Source organism: Spea bombifrons, chromosome 12 (genome assembly GCF_027358695.1).
Source record: "Spea bombifrons isolate aSpeBom1 chromosome 12, aSpeBom1.2.pri, whole genome shotgun sequence".
Lineage (NCBI taxonomy): Eukaryota > Metazoa > Chordata > Amphibia > Anura > Pelobatidae > Spea > Spea bombifrons.
In genome coordinates, this window is record NC_071098.1 from 21,049,010 (window position 1) to 21,076,923 (window position 27,914).

Genomic DNA, 27,914 nt, shown 5'->3' on the forward strand with positions numbered 1-27,914 from the left:
TTCTCTGAACTTTCCAAGTTCCAAGTGAGGTCTCACCAGTGATCTGTACAACGGCATGAGCACTTCCCTCTTTCTACTGTTAATATCTCTCGCTATACAACCAAGCATTCTGCTACCATTACCTGCTGTTCTACTGTGTTGTCTACCTACCTTTAAATCATCAGAAATAATTACCCCTAAATCCCTTTCCTCACATGTTGAGGTTAGGACAGTATCAAATATTCTATACTCTGACCTTGGGTTTTTATGCCCTAGATGCATTACTTTGCATTTATCCACATTAAATGCCAGTTGCCACAGCTCTGACCATTTTTCCAGTTTACCTAAATCATTTGCCATTTGACTTCTTCCTCCAGGAACATCAACCCTGTTGCAAATTTTTGTGTCGTCAGCAAATAGACATACCATAAGAGAATGGGTCCAAATACAGATCCCTGAGGTATCCCACTGGTTACAAGACCTTGCTCTGAATATACGTCATTGACTACAACCCTCTGTTGTCTGTCACTCAGCCACTCCCTAATCCATTCACCAATATTGGGATCTAAACTCAGAGATTGCAGTTTATTTATAAGTCTTCTATGTGGCACAGTGTCAAAGGCCTTAATGAAATCCAGATACCCAATGTCTACTGCACCACCTTGATCAATTACTTTAGTCACCCAATCAAGAAAAATCAATAAGATTCGTTTGGCATCTTCCTGAGGTAAACCCATGTTGTTTTTGATCTTGAAACCCATGTGACTTCAGATGTTCAACAATCCTTTCCTTTAACATTGTTTCCATTAATTTCCCCACTACAGATGTAAGACTAACTGGCCGGTAGTAGCCCAACTCCTCCCTACTGCCTTTTTGTGAATGGGCACAACATTCGCTGCTTTCCAATCTCCTGGGACGACTCCCGTTACCAATGATTCGTTAAATAAATCCGTTAACGGTTTTGCTAGTACACCCCCAAGCTCTTTTAATAAATTGGGGTATATCTCATCAGGCCCCATCGACTTATTTGTCTTTACCTTAGACAACTGAAGTAGAACCTCCACCTCGATAAACTCACATATTTCAAATGGCTGTCTTTTTTCTATTCCCTTATTTTCATTTGTAAAAACTGAGCAGAAATGTTCATTGAGGCAGTCAGCTAGACCTTTATCTTCTTCTGCATACTTTCCTTTTGTTTTTAATCTAACTAATCCTGGTTTTATTTTACTTTTCTCATTTATATATAAATTCGCTCTTCTGCGTGTGATTTGGCAGCTCTTATAACTTTCTTTGCTTCTTTCTGCCTAATTTTATAGATCTGCCTAACTTCCTCACTTTGGGTATTTTTGTATCTACTAAAGGCTAGCTTCTTGTCTTGTACGATTTTGGCCACTTCTGCAGAGTACCACAGCAGCTTTAATTTTTTACTCTTACTGACCAGCTTAATATAATGTTCTGTTATCTTCAATAATACAACTTTTAAATAATCCCATTTCTCCTGGACTCCATTTAAATTGTCCCACTCTGATAATGACTCCTTTACACATTCTCATTTAAAAAAAGTCAGCTTTTCTAAAAATCTAAAACTTTTGTTTTTGTGTGGTGTGACTCAATCACTGTTTGTATATTAAACCACACAGACTGATGATCACTGGATCACCTACAGAAATATCTGTTAACAAATCTCTATTTGTGAACACTAAATCTAATATGGCCTCCTTACAAGTTGGTTCCTCAACTACTTGTTTTAAAGATAATCCCAGTAGGGAGTTTAGAATATCTGCACTCCAGGTGCAACCAGCTACTTTTGTTTTCCAGTTCACATCAGGGAGATTAAAGTCACCCATGATTATAACATCCCCCTTCACTGTCATTTTAGCTATTTCCTCAACTAGTAAATTATTTAGTTCTACTACTTGTCCTGGGGGTCTACAAGTCACACCTACGTGAGTTACTTTACTTTTGCCAAATTGTACTGTAACCCAAACCGACTCTGTTCTCCTCACCAATTTGTGTTAAATTAGATTATTTTTCACATATAGGACCACCCCTCCCCCTTTCTTGCCCTTTCTGTCTTTTCTATATAAAGAATACCCCAGTATTCTTATGTCTTGTCATTTTTCTCATTATACCATGTCTCAGTAACAGCCACTATATCAACATTCTCAGTTGCCACAACTACCTTGTTTCCTAATCCTAGCAGCCAGGAGGAAGCTTCATACTTTTGGATCCAAAGAGATGTTTATCCAATTACCTTTCCTGAACAATGTATTGGCATACATCTGCTACTCAGGGTTTACCAAAGGCTCCTATACCTCTAAGCAGACTATTGCCCGCTGGATTACTCAGAACTGCTTATCTGTGGGTGGAATTCCTCCCCTGGGATTTAAGGCCCACTACGCTGTGGCCGCATCTTGGGCTGAAATCTATCTGGCCACTCCTGAAGAGATCTGTGGCAGATCCGTGGAAGAGTCTACGTAAATTTTCCAAACACAACCACTTGAGTGACCTGGCTGCGAAGTAGAAGGGTTATTGAATATGGCTTCTATGAAGCTGCAGTGAAAGTGCCTTCAGTAACGGAGCCGGGTAGAGAGGCAGAGCGGTGTCTGGGAGGGGGGAGGAGTCAGAGGGGTGTATGGGAGCCACCCTCCAATACACCACTCTGGCTCCTCCCCCTCTCATACGCCTCTCTGCCTCTCTACCCGGCTCCCTGGTGTCTTGTCAGAAACGGAGGTTCACAGGAGGCAGAGTGGAGTATGGGAGGGGGGAGGAGGCAAAGTGATGTATGGGAGGGGGAGGAGCCAACGTGATGTATGGGAGGGGGAGGAGCCAGAGTGGTGTATGGGAGGGGGAGGAGGCAGAATGGAGTATGGGAGGGGGAGGAGCCAAAGTGGTGTTTGGGAGGGGAGGAGGCAGAGTGGTATATGGGAGGGGGAGGAGGCAAAGTGATGTATGGGAGGGGAGGAGCCAAAGTGATGTATGGGCGGGGGAGGAGGCAGAGTGGTGTATGAGAGGGGGGAGGAGCCAGAGTGGTGTATGGGAGGGGGAGGAGCCAGAGTGGTGTATGGGTGAGTTATAGTGGTGTATGGGGGTATTATGAATTTTTAGGGCATATAGGGGGTATAAGGGATATGGATATTAGGCATATCGGGGGGGCATAAACATATCTGGGGGTAAAAGGTATATCAGGGGGCTCAGTGGCATATAGGGGGTATAAGACATATCGATATTAGGCATATCAGGGGGGCATAAAACAAATCTGGGGGTAAAAGGTATATCAGGGGGCTCAGTTGCATATCACTGGCATATAAGGAGTATAAGGCATATCAGGGGGCACAGTGGAATCTGGCATATAAGAGGTATAAGGCATATATGGGGGCAGAGTGGCAAGCTGGGGGTCAGATGTGCATAACTGGGGGCAGTTTGGTAAATAAAAAAATTTAAACAAGGCTTTTTTCTCAGTTTTTATTAAATATGAAAAATAGTTAACATATGAATTAATATTTACTAATACCTTTGTATTAAAACCTAGTTTGAGAAACACCGTGTTTGGGTTCTTGTAGCTTTTATTATTATGTCAGTAAAATAAGAAGGTGAATAGAGAGAGGCCATTGCAATAAAGAGATGAAAGTGTAAATTGTACGTTTTTTATTGCAATTTTTCTTCAATTTAAAATAATGTATTTTTTTATCCGATTAATCGATTAATCGACAAAATAATCGGCCAACTAATCGATTATTAAAATAATCGTTAGTTGCAGCCCTAGTCTCATAGCAGCAGAGGTGTATCTAGGGTATGGCACCTATGGCTCGTGCCATAGGCACCATTTGAAGGGGGCGCCAGTGAGCGGCTTTCAAACGCCGTCTTTTTTTTTTTTTTGATGCGGAAGAGAGGGGCGCCTAGCAACCGCTCGACGCCCCTCATTCTCCTCCACGAGGTCTCTGCCTCCGTCCCGGTGCCGGCGCCGGCATTTCATGCTGAGCGCCGTAATATGACGACATATTTCGGCGCCCAGCAGTGAAGCAGCGGGCACCAGCGAGCGGCTTTTAAACGTTGTCTTTGTTTTTTGAAAGTGATAAGGGAGGGAGAGGGGGTAGAAAGTGATAAGGGAGGGAGAGGGGGGTAGAAAGTGATAAGGGAGAGAGAGGGGGGTAGAAAGTGATAGGGGAGGGAGAGGGGGGTAGAAAGTGATAAGGGAGGGAGAGGGAGGTAGATATAAGTAAAGAGTGTGCATTAATGTGTGGATGCATTGAGTGAATGAGGGAGAGCATGAGTTAATATGTGAATGTATTGTCTGAATGAGGGAGAGCATGAGTTAATGTGTGGATGAGTTGTCTGAATGAGGGAGAGCATGAGTTAATGTGTGGATGAGTTGTCTGAATTAAAGTGTGAATTAGTGAGTGACTGTAAAAGTGTTTGTGTATCATAGATGTATAATTGTGGAAGGGCAAAGATGGCACTAGCAGGAGGTTTGAGCCTTGGGGACCAAGATGGCACAGGCAGGGTGTATATGGGACAAAGATGGCACAGGCCGGACTGTTTGGGGACAAAGTTGACTTGTGCTGGGCTATTTGGGGACAAAGATTGCAAATCTAATGTGTGTTATCTGGGTGCTGGTCAGGTTCTATGTGGGCAGTGTGGACGCCAGGGCTGGCTTTGGGGTGTGCAACCTGTGATCTATGCCTGTAATTTAGGGGTTTTTAAATATACCTTTAATGCCGTGTTTTTATGTGAATTCCAGTTGATCTTTACCTGCAAAGCTGGTGCTTTGTGTTATTCTTTGTGTTATTCTGTAGATCCATCTGTAGATCTGCTATGCTATGTTTCCATACATTTATGTGTACCAGCAAATACAGGGTTATGTCTTATTCAGTTGATTAATACCTGCAATGCTGTTTCCATGTATTTATTTGATCTATACCTGCGATGCTACGTTTCATATATTATTATTGTATACCTGCAAATACAGGATTTGTATGTCTGTATTTGATATATACCTTCAGTGCTGAGATCACAAGTGAATTTCAATTGATCTGGGTTTGTGTGTTGATCTATACCTGCTATCGGCAGCAGGGACTCATATTTATATATATATGGGCAGCAGGGGCTAATAAATGGGTTTTAGATATTTGGACGGGCGCAATTTCAGTGCTTGCCATAGGCGCTATTTTCAGTAGATACGCCTCTGCATAGCAGTCCACTCCAATGTATGAATTGTTGATGTCCAATTACTATAATAGAGGCAAAGAGAAGTTTATCTTGTTCAGCAATAGGGGTGCATTCACAACTAGATGTTTCTGGGAACATTGCAGCAGGAAACTTGCCATAATGTTAGCGAATGAATGGATACATGGACAGCCTTGCATTTGCTGTCAGTTAGGGACAATATTTGAGGATACAGTTTGGTCAGTTACCAATCAACAGCTTCTCTTTTAGAAACGTGTTAAAGAAAAATTATCCTTGTTTGTCGCATAGATCATTAAGTGGAACCTGTAGTTTAGTGTAGCTGACATTTTTCATGGTAAAATGTAAAACAATTGATACTGTAATGTGGCAGCTCATATATGGTTAGATGAGTTTATCATTTAAAAAAAAAAAATCTCTGCTGACATGCTAGGATCACTATAGTGATATCAAACTCTTCTGCCTGCCAAAGCCCCTGCCTCCAATAAACATAACATACCTACTTTTATATTTATCTTTTCGAATCCAGAGTAAATATATTTTTCAAATTATATTCATATAAAAGAATGGGCAGCTTTTAAAAACATCATTGGCCCTATAATCCACACAAGGTTATAGGTACAGATATTTTCATAAATATATGTGTAAATGTGCTTATATTGTGTTACGACATACTGTAGCTAACATCTTCTGTATGGCTACAGTGTGTTGTAGATTGCATGTGGCAGTTTACATTTATTTAGAACTATGTATATTCAATACATTTACTAAAAAGGTTATTGGTTTTCATTACTATGATTTGGTGTATATATGTATATATATGTGTGTATATATATATATATATGTAGAGCTGAAACAACGAATCGATAAAATCGATAATAATCGATAACGGAAATCATCGATAACGATTTCCGTTATCGATTAATCGAGTGATCAATTCGTTGTTGGAGCACTCGGCTCCTTTTACTTACCTCCGCGAGCGTTCCCCGCTTCTGCTACACGCTCTGCAGTCTCCGCCTTCTTCAAGCTACGTGACGGATGTGACGCGTTCCGGAGGTAAGTATTCTTCTGTCTATGTGCACGGATCGCACAGAGCCACTCGCACAGAGCGAATCGCTCTGTGCGAATGGAGCCACTCGCACAGAGCGGTTCGCTCTGTGCGAGTGGCTCCATTCGCACAGAGCGGTTCGCTCTGTGCGAGTGGCTCCATTCGCACAGAGCGGTTCGCTCTGTGCGAGTGGCTCCATTCGCACAGAGCGGTTCGCTCTGTGCGAGTGGCTCCATTCGCACAGAGCGGTTCGCTCTGTGCGAGTGGCTCCATTCGCACAGAGCGGTTCGCTCTGTGCGAGTGGCTCCATTCGCACAGAGCGGTTCGCTCTGTGCGAGTGGCTCCATTCGCACAGAGCGGTTCGCTCTGTGCGAGTGGCTCCATTCGCACAGAGCGGTTCGTGAGTGTGGGTGCAGGGCAGAGTGGGGGTGGGGGTGCAGGGCAGAGTGGGGGTGGGGGGTGCAGGGCAGGAGACTGGGTGCAGGGCAGAGTGGGGGTGGGGATGCAGGGTGTGAGTGTGGGTGCAGAGCAGAGTGGGAGACTGGGTGCAGGGCAGAGTGGGGGTGGGGATGCAGGGCAGGGTGTGAGTGTGGGTGCAGGGCAGAGTGGGTGCAGGGCAGAGTGTGAGTGTGGGGGCAGGGCAGAATGTGGGGGCAGGGCTGGGTGCAGGGCAGAGTTAGAGACTGGGTGCAGGGGCACAGTGCAAAGTGCTGGGTGCAAAGTGCCAGTGCTGGGTGCAAAGTGCCAGGGCTGGGTGCAAAGTGCTGGGTGCAAAGTGCCAGGGCTGGGTGCAAAGTGCAAAGTGCTGGTGCAAAGTGCTGAATGCTGGGTGCAAAGTGCTGGATGCAAAGTGCCAGGGCTGGGGCAAAGTGCTGGGTGCAAAGTGCTGGGTGCAAAGTGCTGGGTGCAAAGTGCCAGGGCTGGGTGCAAAGTGCTGGGTGCAAAGTGCTGGGTGCAAAGTGCAAAGTGCTGGGGCAAAGTTTCTTGAACAGTAATAGTCCACCTCTTTTCAGAATGTTTGGGGTTATTTTGTTTCATAAATATTGTGTTTGGGTTCTTGTACTTTGAAAATATTGTTTTTTATTACATCATAACAAAATAAGAATGTTAATGTAAATTTTAAGTTGTTTTTTAACATCCAGTTCATTAAATTCTTTTAAATAAACGAAAAATTTGCATATTGTTTTTTTTTATCCGATTAATCGATTAATCGAAAAAATAATCGGCCGATTAATCGATTATTAAAATAATCGTTAGTTGCAGCCCTATATATATGTATGTGTATGTATATATATATATATATATATATATATATATATACACACGAAGGGAAATATGGTGTTTTTATGCATTTGTGGCATCATGTGATGCACTTTTTATATTACAAAATGAACTGCCCTGGTTAATATTTCTTTGGCATGTTTATTTTATGATATCTGTCTGATACTTTAAGCATTAAATGAGAACTGACTATTGTTGTGCTTGTTTTCTGTTTTTATTTAATACTTTTTTTTTAAATATTCTATTTCAGATTGGGACAGGTTTTACAGATGAAGATTTAGAGAAGCATTACAACTTTCTTAAGGTAATAGATGCACAGATATGGTAATTAGGACTGATGAATGGATTTTAGTTTACATTGTAAGTGAATAATTTTATCTTTTAATGTTAGCAAATCTTTACATGTGAATGTAATAAGGTCACAGCACACTTTTTCAGGGAATCATGTGGTATTACAGAACCAAGTAAGAGGTTAGATTTTATTTTTAATTTAATGTCAGACGAAAGACTGCTCTGAGGACAGCTGTAAAATGCTGAGTAACAAAACAGAAGGAAAGGTGTTATTGATTGTGGGTGGAGTTCCTTAACTGTGCAGTTCCTTGTGTGCTAATGATGTGAATTGCTTTTTTCCAGTTTGTCCCTTGACAAAGGAAAGCATGAAATAGGAGTACTTCAAACTTTGGTTATATCAGTAAGGATTTAGGGCTGTACACTTTGATTTAGGTTACAGTAAATAAGTTGTAAGAATGCAAGATCTAAGATCCACATCTGCCGTTAAAAAATATATCCATTGAGCTTTGAAAATATTTCACATTTTGGTATTGGTGGCTGATTGAGATGTGTGGTAGAATTCAGGTTTTTATTGTATTTTTAAATATTTTAATAATCACATTGTGATTAGAAAGCTGGGCTCCATTGACTTGCATGGTTGAATGCAGTACCTGTATTCAACCTGCAAGTGGAGCCAGAGTTCTCAAGAGGGTCTGGAGAATTGAAGTTTGAGGTGATCGTTTATATACAGTGTATGGCAGATGTTGACGCCCCGGGGATGCTGATCTCGAGGCATTACAGATCAGTTTCTAAGCTTATTTAATTAAATGGTCGTGACCTGACCGTTTTTGCGTGACGTGCCTGGCCCGTCAATGGACGTAAAGGGGTTAAATAGCAAAAAATAATGGTACTCTTTAAGTAGTGTCTTGGTAGTCTAATGGATTTTAACCCCTCAAAATTCTCAGTAACTTATTTTTTTAAAAAAAACTCATCATAAACTGGGCACCCTTTTTAGTTCCTCACTAATATCAGCTGGATTTTATATAGGGAGATTGGACCCTTTGTATCTGGAGTGTAATGTGAGTGGACCAATAGATTTTAACCCTTCAAAATTGGAAGTTATTCCAATAGCTTACAACGTAGAAGTTGACACACTGGACACCCTTCTTACAGGCAAAACCATGTTTGGGCCAGGCTGAAGTCTGAAGCTAGGTTTTATGTAGGGGAGTGGAATTGTCACACCCTTAATGTTATGTGAGTAATTTTGACCCCTCAAAAAATGCTTACAATCTGTGTGTTGGCACAATAGGTACCTTTTTTCCTGGGAAAACAGCTTTTGGGCCAGGCTGAAATAAAATAGATTTCGCCTAGGGAGGAGGATGACTCACATCTGTGATGTAATGTGACATAATGGATTTTAAGCCATCAAAACAAATATGTCAAAATAAAGTCTTTAAGAAGGTTCACTCATGAATAGTAAGCAGTAAAGTATAGTGTGTCCTGTCTGTACTCCTTCAGGATGTCCTCTTCAGAGGTCTGGATCTCTCAGGTACCAAGAGTGGACCCCATGGGTGGTGGTAGCTGAGGGAGTTGATCTTTCGGTATATTGTTGACACTGATTGCAAGAAAGATGTGTGTCCAAGTTTGGTAGATTTATGGACCAATCACTTGAAATTGTTCAGGTAGTACCCATTTTAAATAAATGTGAAAAAAAAATACTCATGTGGTGTCTTGTTTTCAAAATTATATAGTTTGATGGGGTAAATGAAATTGGCTGGCTTCAAAGATTTCCCAAATAGGACATGGATGCAGAATGACTAGATGCCAAAATTTCAACCTTAAATGCACATGTCCCAAATGTGGCATTTTAGCCAGACAACCAGACAAACCTATGTATGGATGGTATCACTGTAATCAGATGTTGCTGGATGCATATTGGGTTGTTTGACAGTGACATAAACCAGGAGGTGTAAATTCACACCTGAAGTAAAATGTGTGCGACAAAAAAAAAATAAATAAATAAAAAAAACGCAAAACAATTACTACCATAAAGTTTGACAAAGGCTGGTGGTAGAATTAGTGCATGGAAAGTGTTAAAATACCAGTATTTCAAATACCCTAGGTTGTCTAGCTTTTATTGTTTGATTGGGTAAATTGATTTGGCCAGCTTCAAAGATGTCCCAGATAGGACATGAGCCCCGGATGACCAGATTTGAAAAAAGTTTTTTTAAAAATAAGAATATGCTAAAGCAAAAAAAAGTTAAAACATTGCGTGTTTCTAAACTCAGAGCAAATATTTTTAGCATATTTAGGTTATTTCATTAGCTTTTATAAAAGGAATTTCCATTTTTCACCTTTTTTTTACAGTATAATACAGTATAATACAGTAACATTATCTAAATTAGGGCTGAAACAACTAATCGATAAAATCGATAATTAAAATCGTTGACAACGATTTTCATTATCGACTAGTCGAATCGATTTTTATTGATTATAAAAAGGTTTTAAAAAACTCCTCTCTTTATATAATCCGACCTCAAACAGAGATCGGATTATAACACTAGAATCCAGATCCCCTGCAACGCTGCAGGGGACCTGGATTCCCCTCACTGTCGGCTGGCGGGTGTCCGTGCGATATGCACAGACAACTTCCTTCTCTCCCCTCCACTTCCATACACCCCTCCAACTCCTCCCCCCTCCCATACACCCTCTTCTGCAGGAGACCTCGATTCTCTGTCAGCCGGTGGGGGTCTGCACAATGAGCACAGACAGCCTCCGTTACTGCCCTTCACTTACGCTGAGGCTTCTATGAAGGTGCAGTGAAAGTGCCTGTCAGCAACGGAGGTTCACAAAACACCAGAGAGTCGGGAGAGAGGCAGAGTGGTGTATGCGAGGGGGGAGGAGTCAGAGGGGTGTATGGGAGCCCAGGGGCGTACCTAGAGTATTTGGCACCCGGGGCGGATTCTGTATGTGGCACCCCCCCTCACACACACACACTTTTATTTAAAGTAAGTAACACACCAAAATAGGACAAATATATATATATATATATATATATATATATATATAGGAGAGGATAATTATTATATATAATTGTTAACAGCAATCACATTCCTATCATGCCCAGGCATACACAGATTCTAGGAGGCACTCGCAGACTTGGCATGATAGGAGTATGATTGCCCTATCTACCCCTTCTCACTCCCTTCTCCCTATCTACCCCTCCTAACTATCTACCCTCTCCCTCTTTGAAGTTCACTTACCTTTCAGGAGTCCTGCGGTGGGGGTGCAAGGCCTCTGTCTCCCAGCTCTGCCACTGTATGGAACAGTATAGAGTGATGGGAGTTATGATGTACTTTAGAGCATAATTATATAATGAAAAATACATTGGAAATGGTACAGCATAACACCCATCACTCTCACACACATACCAATCCACACACACATACCAATCCACACACACATACCAATCCACACACACACATACCAATCCACACACAATGGAGATCCTTGAACCGGCTTAAAATCACTCAAGGGAGCCGGAGGTCTGTTAAAGACCTCCGATACCGCTCCCTTGCGAGCCTGCTCCTCCAGCGACGGACATTACTGTCCATCTCTGGAGGGGTGCCGGGTGCCGGCAAGTTGGCACCCCCCTGATGAGCGGCACCCGGTGCGGACCGCCCCCGCTAGGTATGCTACTGTGGGAGCCACCCTCCCATACACCACTAATCTAAATAAAGCCCTTGTCCTGAAAAAAAACCTCATGTGTGGGTACACTAATGAAAGAAGAAAATTCTAACTAAAGAGTAGCATTGCTAAAAAAAAGTTAAAACGACCTTTGTCCCAAAGTGTACTACTACAAAAAACAGCCTTGTTCGGTTTGTGTGTACTTCCTTCCCCTTAAATAACCTAATTTTCCTTGTAGCCCTTGCCAATGCAAGTGCTATTTATAGTCCTTGGGTGGTGTTCTGAGACATTATTATTATTTGTTGTTTTATATAGTGCCATCAAATTCCGTAGCAAGTAGCATATAATACAACAATTTAATTTACAGGGGGGAAAAAACATGTTTGCCTTAACCTATTATACTGCTACTTTTAAATCTTTAACTGTGTACCAGACATCTGCTTGTCTTATCCCTGTATTCTGATGCCTTGAGTCCTTCTCAGATATACTCCAGGTAAAACCTACTCTGCATTATGGATCCTTATTCTGACACCTATACCTGGTGTGATAGATGGATAGCTTGATCTATTAAGTTAGATAACATAACAGATGTAAGATTCCGCCACACATGACAAGTCCCTGTGTCTCTTTTACACCTCCAGCACATGAAATCACTATTAGGGTATATCATTTTAATTCCATTAGGTGTCATACGATCTATATATTCATTTATAATAAATCTCTAGTAGGTTTAACTTTAACCACCATATTTGTTCGTATATAGGACAAGGAAAAATACTAATTGTCTTATATTCAAGGTCGTCTTATAATCCGGCCTCAAATAGATAGCTGCAGGGGACCAGGATCCCCCTCTCTGGCAGCCGGTGAATGTCTGCACGATGCGCACAGACAACCTCTGTTGCTGGCCGGAGCTTCTATGACAGAACGCCAGCGTCACATGACCTTCTGGTGCTCTACCATAGAAGCCCCAGTGGAAGTGCAAGTAGCAGCAGAGGTTGTCTACGCATCGCACAAACGTTCAGTAGCGGCCCTCACTAGACACCAGGGAGTCTGAAGTATGGGGGGCAAGTCTGGGGGGATGCATTTGTAAGTCGAGGGGGCAGGGTAGCATATAGGGAGGCATAAGGCATATCAGGGAGGCAGAGAGTCAAATAGGGGGTATAAGGCATATCTTGGGGGCAGATAATATAACCAGAGAACATTTATGTTCGTATTCAACAAATATATAAAACAAGAAAAAAAAAGTCTGCACATACCGTATTGGCTCGGATATAGGCCGCCCCCGTATATAGGCCGCAGCCTAAACGTTTGGTGCTTTTTTAAAGAAAAAGTTTTTTTCTTTAAAAAAAGCACCAAAAAAACATGCTGCCACTCTGTCCTCCCTCCCGAGACATGCTGCCACTGTCCTCCTCCTCCCCGAGATATGCTGCCACTGTCCTCCTCCTCCTCCCCCCCGAGATATGCTGCCACTGTCCCCCCCCCCCGAGATATGCTGCCACTGTCCTCCCCCCCCCCCCAGATATGCTGCCCCGAGATATGCTGCCCCGCAAGACACCCGGGAGTCTGCTCTGGTAAGTCGGTGGGGGGGGAGAGGTAAAACGCATCATGCGGACGGTCACCGGCTGCGGCGATGCGGCTAAACAACCTCCACGGCCGGAGGCTGTTTACCCGCATCGCCGCAGCCGGTGACCGTCCGCAAAATGCGCTTAGACAACCTCCCGTGCCGGCACCCCCCAGTGGAAAGTGCTGGCAGAGGAGGCTGTCTGAGCGTATCAGAGAGTAGTATACAGGTCCCCTGCACCGCTGCGGGGGATCTGTATCCTTAACCTGCTGCCTGCCCGGCACCCGGGACTGCATGTCCCGGGCGTCGGGCGCTAGACCCCGAATATAGGCCGCACCCCCACTTTAAAGACTTAAAGTGGGGGGAAAAAGTGCGGCCTATATTCGAGCCAATACGGTATTTATAACCGTTTATACAACAATATTATATAATATATATAAATTAGTATGTGTTTTTTGGGGGTGCAGTGTCAAGCCCTTTAGATCAGGCATGTCCAAAGTCCGGCCCGCGGGCCAATTGCGGCCCGCGTTCCGGACTGATGCGGCCCCCAAGTGAGCCACGGGACTTGGCGTCATCAGCCGGCGCAGGGAGAAGGAAAGCGCGAGATCTGGGCTATCCTTCTCCCTGCGCCGGCACACACAGCCACACAGCGGTGGGCGCGGCTTCAGCTGTTGCCGCGCGGATCGCAAGGGAGCAGTATCGGAGGTATTTACCGGACATCCGGCTTAAAATCACTCAAGGGAGCCGGATGTCCGGTAAAGACCTCCGATACTGCTCCCTTGCGATCCGCGCGGCAACAGCTGTTGTGCGCCGGGGTTTGTTGTCAGATCCCGGCGCACAACACTGAAGCCGCGCCCACCGCTGTCCGTGCCCTCTGAACCCCGTGCCCTCGGAAGAAGACAGAAGAACTGAAGAAGAAGAGGAGCGAAGAGCAGGAAAAGGAGCTGTAAGGAGAAAAGAGGAAAGGTAGGAAAGCATACAGTGAGAGTGGATTGGTGTATGTGTGTGGATTGGTGTATGTGTGTGGATTGGTATATGTGTGGATATGTGTGTGTGGATTGGTGTATGTGTGTGGATTGGTAGATGTGGATTGGTATATATGTGTGGATTGGTATATATGTGTGGATTAGTATGTGTGTGGATTGGTATGTGTGTGGATTGGTGTATGTGTGTGTATTTGGTGTATGTGTGTGGATTAGTATATGTGTGGATTGGTGTGTGTGTGGATTGGTGTATGTGTGTGGATTGGTGTATGTGTGTGGATTGGTGTATGTGTGTGGATTGGTGTATGTGTGTGGATTGGTGTATGTGTGTGGATTGGTGTATGTGTGTGGATTGGTATGTGTATGTGTGTGGATTGGTGTATGTGTGTGGATTGGTGTATGTGTGTGGATTGGTATGTGTGTGGATTGGTATGTGTGTGGATTGGTATGTGTGTGTGGATTGGTGTATGTGTGTGGATTGGTGTATGTGTGTGGATTGGTGTATGTGTGTGGATTGGTGTATGTGTGTGGATTGGTATGTGTGTGGATTGGTATGTGTGTGGATTGGTAGATGTGGATTGGTATATATGTGTGGATTGGTATATATGTGTGGATTAGTATGTGTGTGGATTGGTATGTGTGTGTGGATTGGTGTATGTGTGTGGATTGGTGTATGTGTGTGGATTGGTGTATGTGTGTGGATTAGTATATGTGTGGATTGGTGTGTGTGTGGATTGGTATGCGTGTGGATTGGTGTGTGTGTGGATTGGTATGCGTGTGGATTGGTATGCGTGTGGATTGGTATGCGTGTGGATTGGTATGCGTGTGGATTGGTATGCGTGTGGATTGGTATGTGTGTGGATTGGTATGTGTGTGTGGATTGGTGTATGTGTGTGGATTGGTGTATGTGTGTGGATTGGTATGTGTGTGGATTGGTATGTGTGTGGATTGGTATGTGTGTGGATTGGTATATGTGTGGATTGGTATGTGTGTGGATTGGTATGTGTGTGGATTGGTGTATGTGTGTGGATTGGTGTATGTGTGTGGATTGGTATGTGTGTGTGGATTGGTGTATGTGTGTGGATTGGTGTATGTGTGTGGATTGGTGTATGTGTGTGGATTGGTGTATGTGTGTGGATTGGTATGCGTGTGGATTGGTATGCGTGTGGATTGGTAAATGTGTGAGAGTGATGGGTGTTATGCTGTACCATTTCCAATGTATTTTTCATTATATAATTATGCTCTAAAGTACATCATAACTCCCATCACTCTATACTGTTCCATACAGTGGCAGAGCTGGGAGACAGAGGCCTTGCACCCCCACCGCAGGACTCCTGAAAGGTAAGTGAACTTCAAAGAGGGAGAGGGTAGATAGTTAGGAGGGGTAGATAGGGAGAAGGGAGTGAGAAGGGGTAGATAGGGCAGAAGGGAGCGAGAAGGGGTAGATAAGGCAATCATACTCCTATCATGCCAAGTCTGCGACTGCCTCCTGGAATCTGGGTATGCCTGGGCATGATAGGAATGTGATTGCTGTTAACAATTATATATATATATATATATATATATATATATATATATATTGTTATTTAATTGTTTTGTCCTATTTTGGTGTGTTACTTACTTTAAATAAAAGTGTTAGATTTTTTTTTATGGTGTGTGTGGGGGGTCATATTCAGTTTCGGCCAGGTAGTTTTAAAGTGTGTGTGTGGGGGGGGTGCCACATACAGGATCCGCCCCGGGTGCCAAATACTCTAGGTACGCCCCTGCCCTCCCCTACACAATTTCTTCATCAGATGCCCTTGTGGCTGTGTGTGCCGGCGCAGGGAGAAGGAAAGCCCAAATCTTGCGATCTCGGACGTCGCTAGATTTGGGCTTTCCTTCTCCCTGCGCCGGCACACACAGCCACAAGGGCATCTGATGAAGAAATTGTAGGCAGTGGCGGAACTACCGGGGTCGCGACTGCGACCGGGCCCTGGAGTCCTGCCAGTCAGTGGGGCCCAAGGGGTGCCGAGCGGTTGCTGAAAAAGGAGAGTGAGAAAGGGATAGATGTGGTATGCCGTTTTCAATAAACTTTGCATAAAATAGTTAATTTGCATTTCATTTTAATGGTTCAGAAAATGTCAGGCAAAATGGTCGGCCCTCGCACATGTTCACTTCATCAAATCTGGCACTCTTCGAAAAAAGTTTGGACATGCCTGCTTTAGATGCAACATGAGTACAGTTGCAATTTATGTGAGTGCAAAGTGTATGATGTGACAAGTCATTTTGCTTCCATATGGGTGCAATTCATGAGTGCAGTGGCAAGTCCTTAATTTTGCAATTGCTGTAGACTCTAGCTGTCTCTTCTGTCCTAATGGATGTGAGTTTAGAATACGCTTGGTAAGTGTTCCTACTAAGGCCTCAGCCTCCCTCCTGTGCCCCATCACATATACAATGATGTGCTCCCCGTCATAGTTACATAGTAGTTACATAGTTCATAAGGTTGAAAAAAGACCTCAGTCTTATTCTTGATCCAAAAGAAGGCAAAAAACCCCTAATGAAGCTAATTAGAATTCTGCCATCAGGGGAAAAAAATTCCTCCTTGACTCAGAGGCAATCAGGTTTCTCCTTGGATCAAGAAGCTCTAAAATATTAATGTTATTCTATTTGTAGCCCTGCAAGGCATGCCTTTCTAAAAAAAAAAAAAAAAAAAAAAAAATATCCAGACCCCTTTTGAAGGCATCTAATGTATTTGATAACACTACCTCCAATGGCAGTGAATTCCATACCTTTATTGTCCCCAACTGTAAAGAATCCCTTCCTTTGTCGTCTATGAAATCTCAGCTCTTCCAGTCTCAGAGGATGACCTCTTGTTCTTTCTACATTTCTGTTAATGATGAAGAGTTTTATATTGGCCCTGCATATATTTATATAATGTTATCATATCCCCTCTGAGACGCCGTTTTTCTAGCGTATATAATTTTCTTTTTTAGTCTCTCTTCATGACTAGTATCTCCCAATCCCCTTATTAATTTTGTAGCCCTCCTTTGCACTTTTTCTAGTTCCATAATGTCCTTTTTAAGGACTGGTGCCCAGAATTGTACCGCATATTCAAGGTGAGGTCTTACGATTGACCTGTAAAGAGGCAAGATATCCGCCTCCCTTGAATCAATACCTATTCTTATGCATTCCAAAACCTTATTGGCCCTCGCAGCTGCTTTCTGGCATTGCGCAAAGAAGAAACATCAAGATTAGTCTGAATTACCCTGCTTAATTTTGTGTCATCTGCAAAAACTGTGACATGGCTTTCAATGCAGCTTGGGAGATCATTTATGAATAAATTAAAAAGAAGAGGACAGACCCCTGAGGCACTCCACTTAATACCTGCGTGCAGGCTGAGAAACATCCATTCACAACAACTCTCTGCATTCTATCTTTTAGCCAATTTCCGATCCAAATACAGACATTTGCCCCTAAGCCTATTTCTGTTAATTTGAAGAGTAGCCTTTTATGTGGAACCGTGTCAAATGCCTTAGCAAAGTCCAGATAAATCACATCTACATCTACACCCAGGTCTATATTTTTACTAACTTCTTCATAGAATGCTAATAGGTTGGTTTGACAAGACTGGTCTTTCACAAATCCATGTTGACTTGGCCTGTAATTGCCCGGTTGAGATTTTTGATCCCTTTTTAAATATGGGCACAACATCTGCCTTGCGCCAATCTAATGGGACTATGCCTGAACTGAAAGAATCCCTAAAGATTAGTAATAATGGTTGGGCCAGAATTAGGCTTAACTCCTTCACTCATAACTGGTTTGGATGATTAAATTATTATCCAAGTGTTCTATGGTGTCATCAACATAGTTTTTCCATTCTTTTTCTAAAAGGGAACCAAGAATGTCTGATTGAAGGGTCGGGGTAGAGGACATCCGTGGAAGCTCCACCATTTTCCCCTAAAATGACCTCGTGTGAAAATGGCAGAGCTTTTCCCCATTTGGAAATTTCGTTTTCAACTCAAAAATGCCTCAGATTTTTGTCCAAACAAAGGGGCAGGAAACAGTATACATTTGTCCAAATTTGCAGATGTCTAATACATGTTTTCATGGGCGATGAGGGTGTTTGTACTGTAGGTTTGGAGGGTGCCTAAAAAAGAGCGATAGGCAAGTAGAAAATAATCTTTATATAAAAAATGAGTCTCAACAGGATCAGTGTATGAGGCCTCTCCAATGCAAAATATATCAGTTATCACAAATTAGTATAGGGGGATATTATGATATGTAGTTGAAAGTGTAGTAATAAGATACTTTTTACAGGGTATAGTCAACCATCTATTCATTTAAAACTTTGATGCAAGACACCCTTAGACAGAGTTCAGTTAATGGTTGTCAAATTAAGGAAGTGTGCTTCTTGTTTCTCCCTTTTCCTGTTCCCCACCCAAACAAACTATACCCCCACAGCTTTATCCACCAAGATAATTAAATTGATTGATAATACCGTGGGTCCCCATCATTGCTTCTGGAGTTAGGTATAGTGGTGGTACAACCCTGTTTACTTAAAAAAATTGGATTATAAAATTCAAATCTTACCGTGCCAAGGAAGATTCAACACTCCTGCTACCCAGAGCAAATATGTGTGGGTAACTTTTCATGTCTGTTGACGAGAGACTGCTTCCTCCATAGCTCTCTTGCTGCATATTACCATCCTGTCGTCAATACATGGGTGAAACTTCAGAAATAGATATGGTGGATGCAACCTGCTGAGGATCCTTACCTAGTTTACTGAATCCTTACCGCCCTCCTTACATTACAAGTCACCAGTCCCTAAGTGCACTATTAAATCCACCTCTTCCTCCTACCTTGCTTCCTTAATATTTTTTAAAATGTCTCCTAATTCTGTAAGCTGTAGCTCCAGGAAGAAAATGACAGTTTCTACCTTCCTCCAAAATCACACCTCTCTGTATTAAAATCCCAGGGACCCCACACTACTATGGTAACAGGCTGTTGGGGAAGATGAAAGTGTCAGCATGCTGCCAGCTGTTCTAATATCTACTGTCTGGCAAAAAAAAATTACACCGTATTCTTACTACTGCATCACAATTGTCCCCTCTAAAACCTGCCCCCCAAATAAAAAATAAAAACACATTCATTTATTAAAATTTTACTTTTTTAAATTGTGCTGCACAACTTCCATCACTCTTAAACAGAATACAAAAAAGTGACAGTTGTAGTCCTCAAAAGTGGGGTGTGTTACAGAGATGGAAGAAAGTTGACATACTTGTTAGCGTATGTATTTTCTACCTAGAGTTTGTTTATCACAATAACATAATTTTATTTGGTCTCTATTAATAAAATGAATTAGTATGTTTACTATTTGGTTAGAAATTTATAGGGAAATGTGGAGTAAAATTGTTGCTTGTCTTGTTTCGTATTTGTAGTGATTTGATGCGCAGTTTACCCTAAATTAGTTATCCTTAACCCCTTGACATACCACGTATGTCATCCCCAAGTGGGCTTATTGGTTCTGTGACGTACCTGGTACATCGTGCAGAAAATGCCCCCGCATCGCCACAATCGTAGTCATCAAAGGAGCACTGCTACTGCTGTCTACCCAGGTGTCTGGAGAGACCAGCAGCGTTTTGGGGGTTAATACCTGTTTTGAACAAGGTACTACTGCTGACCAGCAACAGCAAAAAAGAGCCCTCACAAGCCCTTTGATCACTCATACTGGAGCAATCATAGAGGCTCCTCCCTGCAATTGGTGGTTTACTGGCAGTTATCTCCTAGCTGCCAGATGCAGTTTCTTTGGTCTCCGCACGAGTGTGAAGATGAGCCTTAACTCTCCCCTGCTTCCCGATTGCTCCATTAAGAGGGTTTTACAGAGTTAACACTTTCAATGCCACAATTGTGTATGATATGATCGCTTCATTGAGGGGTTAATATGTCACCACAGTCACATATCAGTCAGTCCATTCAAAGAGTTAAAAGGGAGAAAAACAGAAAAATAACAGCACTGACCCGAAAGTCAAGGGTGCTTGGTTCATCATTCCGAACACTAAATCTATACAGTATTGTAACATCTAACCATACCTATAACCAGGCCCGGACTGGGACAAAAAATAGGCCCGGGCATTTAAGCCTGAGCAGCCCATATTTATTTATTTATTTATTGTTAAAGCCCACCCTTCATGTACCATCTTTGCATTTAATCATTCACACAAATCATTGACACATTCATTAATGCAGTCTCACAAATCATTCAAGCAATTCATCCTCACATGAATTCATTGTCATACGCATTCACACAATTCATCCACACATTTATTCATTCATTCTCATACGCATTCACACTAGCCCCTCTCTTCATCTTATCTGCCCCTTCTCACTATGTTCCCCCTTTTCACTATGTAACCCCCTTCCCCACTTCTCAATATGTACCGCCTCTATCTATCCCCTCTCCCCCTTTCTCACTATCTAACCCCCCTCTGCCCCTTCTCACTGCACCCCCTTCCCTCACCCTACTTACCTTGTTGCCGGAGCAAGCAGCAACTGCGACCGCGCCTGTGCCAGGGCAGGATTGACTTAGGGGCTGATGGAGCTGCAGCTCCAGGCCCCCACCTTAAAATAGGTCCAGTCAGGACCGGACTGACTGGTCCTATATGGCCGCATTAACGCAGAGCCCCTTAAGCCTGCCGCAACTACCCCCTCCTAACTATCTACCCTCTCCCTCTTTAAAGTTCACTTACCTTTCAGGAGTCCTGCGGTGGGGGTGCAAGGCCTCTGCCTCCCAGCTCTGCCACTGTATGGAACAGTATAGAGTGATGGGAGTTATGATGTACTTTTAGAGCATAATTAGATCATGAAAAAGACATTGGAAATGGTACAGCATAACACCCATCACTCTCACACCCTTACCAATCCACACGTATACCAATCCACACGTATACCAATCCACACGTATACCAATCCACACGTATACCAATCCACACGTATACACCAATCCACACATACACCAATCCACACATATATACCAATCCACACATATATACCAATCCACACATATACCAATCCACACATACACCAATCCACACATATATACACTAATCCACACATATACACCAATCCACACATATATACCAAACCACACATATATACCAATCCACACACATATACACCAATCCACACACATATACACCAATCCACACATATATACCAATCCACACATATATACCAATCCACACGTATACCAAACCACACATATATACCAATCCACACATATATACCAATCCACACGTATACCAATCCACACGTATACCAAACCACACATATACCAATCCACACATATATACACCAATCCACACATATATACCAATCCACACATATATACCAATCCACACATATATACCAATCCACACATATATACCAATCCACACATATATACCGATCCACACATATATACCGATCCACACATATATACTGATCCACACATATATACTGATCCACACATATATACTGATCCACACATATATACTGATCCACACACATACCAATCCACTCTCACTGAATGTTTTCCTACCTTTCCTCTTTTCTCCTTACAGCTCCTTTTCCTCCTCTTCTTCAGTTCTTCTGTCTTCTCTGTCTTCTTCCGGGTCACCGGGTCGGTGGGCGTGGCTTCAGTGTTGTGCGCCGGGATCTGACAGCAAACCCCGGCGCACAACAGCTGTTGTCGTGCAGATCACAAGGGAGCGGTATCGGAGGTCTTTAACAGACCTCCGGCTCCCTTGAGTGATTTTAAGCCGGGTTGAACCCGGCTTAAACTCACTCAAGGGAACCGGAGGTCTGTTAAAGACCTCCGATACCGCTCCCTTGCGAGCCTGCTCCTCCAGCGGCGGACATTACTGTCCGTCTCTGGAGGAGTGCCGGGTGCCGCAAGTTGGCAGCCCCTGATGAGCGGCACCCGGTGCGGACCGCCCCCCGTCGCGCCCCCTGGAGTGTGGCGCCCCGCTCTAAGAGGCCGGGAAGCCCCCACCAGGGCCGGCCTTAGGGGTCTGCGGCCGCACAGGGTTTAAATTAAAACATGGGGGGGTTTTTTTTCAACTTTATTTAACATCCTCCATGTTAAATAAAGTTAAAAAAAACTTTATTTAACATGGAGGATGTTAAATAAAGTTAAAAAAAAACCCCGATGTTTTAATTTAAACCCTGTGCGGCCGCAGACCCGTAAGGCCGGCCTTGGTGGGGACTTCCCGGCCCCTTAGAGTGGCGGACCCGGTCGCAGTTGCGGCGGGCTTAAGGGGCAGGTGCCCCTTATGCCCTGCGTTACTGCGGCCGTAGGTAGGTTAGGGGCCTGGAGCTGCAGCTCCATCAGCCCCTAAAGTCAATGCGGCCCTGCCGTGGCCCGGCCCACCGGGCAAATGCCCGGTGTGCCCGATGGCCAGTCCGGGCCTGCCTATAACTATCCACCAACAGGATCCTAGTGTTACCCCATATGCGATCAGCTAACCCCTAACCTCATTTTCATTAAACTGGAAGTTAAGGGGGTGACCTTGGGCTTTGTGCGATATGTAGTTTTATGGGATTAAATGTGCATGTTCCAGTTTTGACTCTACAACGTCTGAGCAAACATGACTTATCCATGCATGTAGGGTGTTGCTGTACTCAAGAGGGGGGGGGCTATTACTGAACCCACAAGATGGCGGCACCAACTGTCAGATCAATGCGTTCAGAGGGTCTATCCATGCAAGTCAATGGAGCCCAGCTGACTAATCACAATGTGATTAGTAAAATTTGAAAAAATAACAAAAAACATTTTGTCCAAAACCCATGCATGGGGTATCGCTGTACTCAGAAGTGTTGGAGTGTTGTTTGACAGGGACATATACTAGGAGCGGTAAATTCATACCTGAAGTAAAATGTGTGTGGGGAAAAAACACACAAACTACTACAGCAAACTGTAACAAAGGCTGGTGGAGATATAGTCGACTAAACTAGACTAAAACAATTCAGATAACTAAAATAAGACTAAAACTGAAATGGCATTTTTGTCAAAAGAATACGACTAAAACTAAATCAAAATTAACACTGCATCTAACTGCCGATCTCAATTTCCTATTAATAACAAGCCCTGTTAACTGTGCATATTTTTTGGTAGAAGCTATATTTAGGTAATGAAACAAGGAAAAAAATCTGGACCCAAAATTAAATGTAACTTCTTCTTCAAAGGATCATGTCATTGAAAGTCCCCGTAGCTACTACCGCTGGGATGGTTGCATGCAGCCAGATCATTGGTTTCATCCTGTGCAAGTCTGGGAGGTGAAGTGTGCTGATCTTTCCGTTTCCCCTGTGCACAAGGCTGCACTTGGACTGGTATGTGTTTTGCAGATAAGTATATTTATATTAGCCATAAAAGATCACATGATCAGATGTGCCAAAGTTTGGTCCCTCCACCTGTGCTATTACAATGCCATTGAAGATATTTTATATTGTTTGAAAGTAACACGATTAACCCTTTGTGGCTGTTGGGTTTGTACTTCAGAGGTTTCTACTTGGTCATGTAAAGTTAATTGATCACTGAAACTCTGCCGCTTCTCTTTTTTATGACTACATTGACATACCTTCTCAGCTTTTCCGGGTCACTGCACAAAATTTCCGGGAAAGGCTGACCCTCTAAACAGAAACTTATTTTTAGTGATCGCTTCTTACAGCAGGATGAGAGCCATTATATAGAAGATGGCTAAAAGAATTTCCTGGGTCCTGTTCCTCCTCCTCCTTACATCCCCTCTGGTAATTCTACATACTAATGGTAAACACAGTGGGATGCTTATGCAAACAAAATTAAAATAACACCTTATAGTGTAGTAAATTAAGACCAGCTGGCTGTATATAGTATTAGACTGCACTCACAAGAAATATTGATAGCACAGGCTCATATAAATAAAAACAGGTTCTGTACTTCCAGATTGTCTAAAAATTTAAACATAGGAGATTCCAATGGTACAGTGTAAGTGAACAGCAGCAAAAAAGGAATAAAAGTTGCACTTTCAAAGGGAAATTGCACACTGGACTTGAGTGCAAATAGCGCTTTGTATGAGGTTCCAATGAGGTAGATTCCAGATGGATATAAAGTGCTTCTGTTTGCTGATATAAAGTGGTCAGATGATGTAAAGTGCAGTGGTGTATGTCACCCAGTGCCCCGCTCCCGGGGTCTCCAGCGCCCTGCTACACTTACCTCACGCCGGGGAATCCTCTCGTCGGAGCACTCCCCTTGCTGTGTTCCAGCAGGGAAGGGGAAGCGTGTGACGTCAGCGGAAGGGGCATTGCGGCTGCCAGCGCCAGATTTCAAACTCCAGAAGTCCCTGTCTCAGTACCCTGTTGTGGTCTTCTAAGCGTTGCCTGTCCTGAAGTGAAATCTTGTGTATCCAACCTTTGGCTTATCCTGACCTTCCTTTGTACCACAATTTTGGCCTTCATACACGTTTGCTTCATCCAGTGTATGACCGTCTGACTACCTGCACTTTTATTTGACCTATTTCTCGTCTGACTACCCGTTCTGTGTATGACCCTTGGCCCGTCTGACCCTCCACTCTGGTTTTTGGCTCTCGTATTATCCGTATGGAATTTTTGTTTGCTCCCTGATTTTTCGGTTCTCTCCTGCCATACTCAAGGACTATCTACTATTCATATATCTACAAACTCCGGAGCCTCCTGACTTTTGGGATCATCGAAAACCTGGGGAGCGTTACTAGGGGTATCCTCTGGTACGTCTCTACTGGGAGAAGAACTTCTGCAATGAGTGCATCGTAGGCATGACAGTGTAGAAGATATTGCACTTAATAATGCTCTGCAGTTGTACCGAAGTGCACTTTGTACATATTGAAGTTCTTGGTGCATCTAGAGCCCCTTGTACAGTGCTCTCCCCCCTCCCATACACCACTCTGCCTCCTGTCAGCAACGGAGGTTCACATGACACCAGGGAGTCGGGTAGAGAGGCAGAGTGGTGTATGGGAGGGGGGAGGAGGCGGTGTGGTGTATGGGAGGGTGGCTCCCATACACCACTCTGCCTCCTCTCTCTCCCATACACCACTCTGCCTCTCTCCCGACTCCCTGGTGTTTTGTGAACCTCCGTTGCTGACAGGCACTTTCACTGGAGCTTCATAGAAGCCTCAGCGTAAGTGAAGGGGAGTAACGGAGGCTGTCTGTGCGCATCGCACAGACACCCACCAGCTGACAGAGAGGATGATCCCCTGCAGTAGACCTCGATTCTCTGTCAGCCGGTGGGGGTCTGCACGATGTGCATCGCACGGACACCCACCGGCTGACAGTGAGGGGAAACCAGGTCCCCTGCAGCGTTGCGGGGGATCTGGATTCTAGTGTTATAATATGTTATAATATCTCTGAGGTTGAGTTATATAAGGAGAGGAGTTTTTCAGAGCATTTGCTCAAAAAAAAAAACCTATTTTTATAATCGATAAAAATCTATTCGACTAATCGATTATTATCGATTAGTTGTTGCAGCCCTACACATAAATCCAGTGTGCAATTTCCCTCTGCAAGTGCAACTGCAAGTTCCTCTTTGCTGCTGTTAATTGTGATACTGTATCATTGAAATATACTATGTTTGGCTTTTAGACAATTTGGAAGTAAAGGACCTGTATTTACTATGAGCCTGTCCGTGAGTGCAATCTAATACTATATACCGCCAGCTGGTCTAAATTTGCACTACACTATTTAGTCTACACTAACTACACTATAACCTGGTGTTTTGTGTGATTTTTTTTTTTTTTTTTTTTTTGAAGGGTAGAATATGTAGTAAGTGTATTAAGACATATCAAGCACACAGAGAGACATGGGAGCTCTGTGCTAGAAAAATATTTATTGTGCATATTGTGACGGTTTGGAAAACGCTCATTTCCTCAACTGACCCAAGGCAAGACGCCAGTCTCTAGGCAGATGAGTCTGTTTATTTTTATTTTTATTTTTTTACATGTTACTCAATTCAAAACAAGCTAATCTTTTCGGTTGGTATGTATTACATTCCATATACTCCAATATTCTCTATGTGAGCCACTTTCTATAGTAAAGGTATACCCCAGAGTCTGAATTCAATCAAGGGGCCATATTCACACACCTGGTCTTAAATCAAAGTCCCATGTTAAATCTATTTCTTAGGTTGAAAGTGAAAAAGGAATCTCACTGCGATTTCCTCGTTTTGTTCGTGTTCGAGATGATAAGAAGCCAGAAGAAGCAACAAACAGTTTACAGGTATGTTAGGATGCCTTTAAATGAAAATATTGGTATTTGAATTACATTTGATTTTATTTAAATTGAAGCCTTCATGTATTTAAGGAGTATTGTAAACAATAGGAAGAAATTCTGTTTAGTGTTATTCTGACAAAAGTACTGGTGGAATTTTAGCTTTTAATTCTTCTGTTTGAATTAAAAAGATTCTAGGATTGTTAACGCTATTGTTAACACTTGCCTGAGACTGCATAAATACATACAAACATATGACATTCGGCAGATAACCAATTGACCCATCTAGTCTGCCGTTTTTTTTTCCTGATTTAAGACTTGGATAGTAATTGGTCCTTGATTTTGTCTTCAGGCTCAGGTTAGTTTTATGTCTATCCCATGCATGCTTTTTTGTCCTGTACACATAGGGTCTAAGAGCTGCTATATATATATATATATATATATATATATATATATATATATATATATTATTTATTTATTTATTTTTTGGTGGGGGGGTTGTTACAGTACATTCATTTTATACATTAAGACGTATAATTTCAAAACTTGCCGAATGGATGGTTTCTTCCAGAATGCATTGTCTGGGCAGTTAAAGTAGGGTATAGTCTGACAAAACAGAGGAATCATTTTTGTAGAATGGGTACTGGGAAAATCCTAGAGTAAAAAGCTAAGAAGTGATAAGGTTTGCAGAGAGAAGCAAGTCGTTGACAGATCAAAGATCGGCAGTTGTATTTCAGACTACGTTAATTAGAGCGTAGCATAACTATGGCTTACTCTACAGAGTGCAACAATATCCTGTCAGTGGAACCTGAAAAACAGTATCTGTGAGATTGTTAGCTCAATATTACCATTAGACTTTGGAGCCGCAATAGATGTGGGTACCTACAAGGATTTGCAAATTATTCATACAGAATAATTTTGAGTGTTCTAATAAGCTTCTTCTGGAGGGAAGGAGGGGAACGTCTTCCTCAAAAGTTTATTGGATACAGTTAACCCCTTAAGGGTTTTATACTACAGGACAACAGCAATTTTGACATTTTACTATTTCTCTGTTCCACCATAATGTCCCATTTTCACAAACATGTTCATAAACGCAAGACATTACTTTGAATAAAATTGTATATAATGTATATAAATTGTACACAACCAGCCAATGGGATAAAAATACTCAACATATATTAACTTGCCCTGATTTGGAAACCACCATATATACCTAGGATTTTCATCTGTTTTAGCTTTTATAGGGCAAATATTACATTGTGCAAATCACTTTTTCAATCCCACCTTTTTTTTCTTCACATTTTGCATGGTGGGACTAAATAGTGGTCACAGGTCTCAAAACCACCTTGTAAAACTATACATTACTTTAGAGAAGGCAACCAAGGGTATTTCACTAGGACCATCTTGACACTTTTCAGCCATTTTATCACCAGTCTATTCCAGAGTTTGTGATGCATTTTACATTTTCCGTGGCTTTTTACACATTGCATTTTTTTAAGTGACTGCAGAAAAACACTCTTTTGTGTTCAGCAGTATCTCCCAGGTTAGTTTAGCTGGATCCCAATTTAAATTAATCATGTTTTTTCAACCTAGTGTTTGGTGGGGTTTCATATGGTTTTTTAAGGTGTGTAGGAACATTGTAGGGGGTGTGTGAAAGGGCGTTAATCATTAAAGGGAGTAATGATTAATT

At 42.7% G+C, this 27,914-nt stretch overlaps 1 protein-coding gene across 3 annotated transcripts in view; it reads left to right on the plus strand.

Moving 5' to 3' along the window:
• LIG1 (DNA ligase 1) overlaps window positions 1-27,914 on the plus strand; it is a 193,576-nt gene that overhangs the window by 162,114 nt on the left and 3,548 nt on the right. For all 3 annotated transcript variants that reach the window (XM_053451461.1, XM_053451460.1, XM_053451462.1), the window contains exons 24-26: window positions 7,743-7,796; window positions 23,195-23,338; window positions 26,141-26,233. In XM_053451461.1, the coding sequence (XP_053307436.1) occupies window positions 7,743-7,796; window positions 23,195-23,338; window positions 26,141-26,233 (291 nt within the window). The remainder of the gene's footprint in view (window positions 1-7,742; window positions 7,797-23,194; window positions 23,339-26,140; window positions 26,234-27,914) is intronic.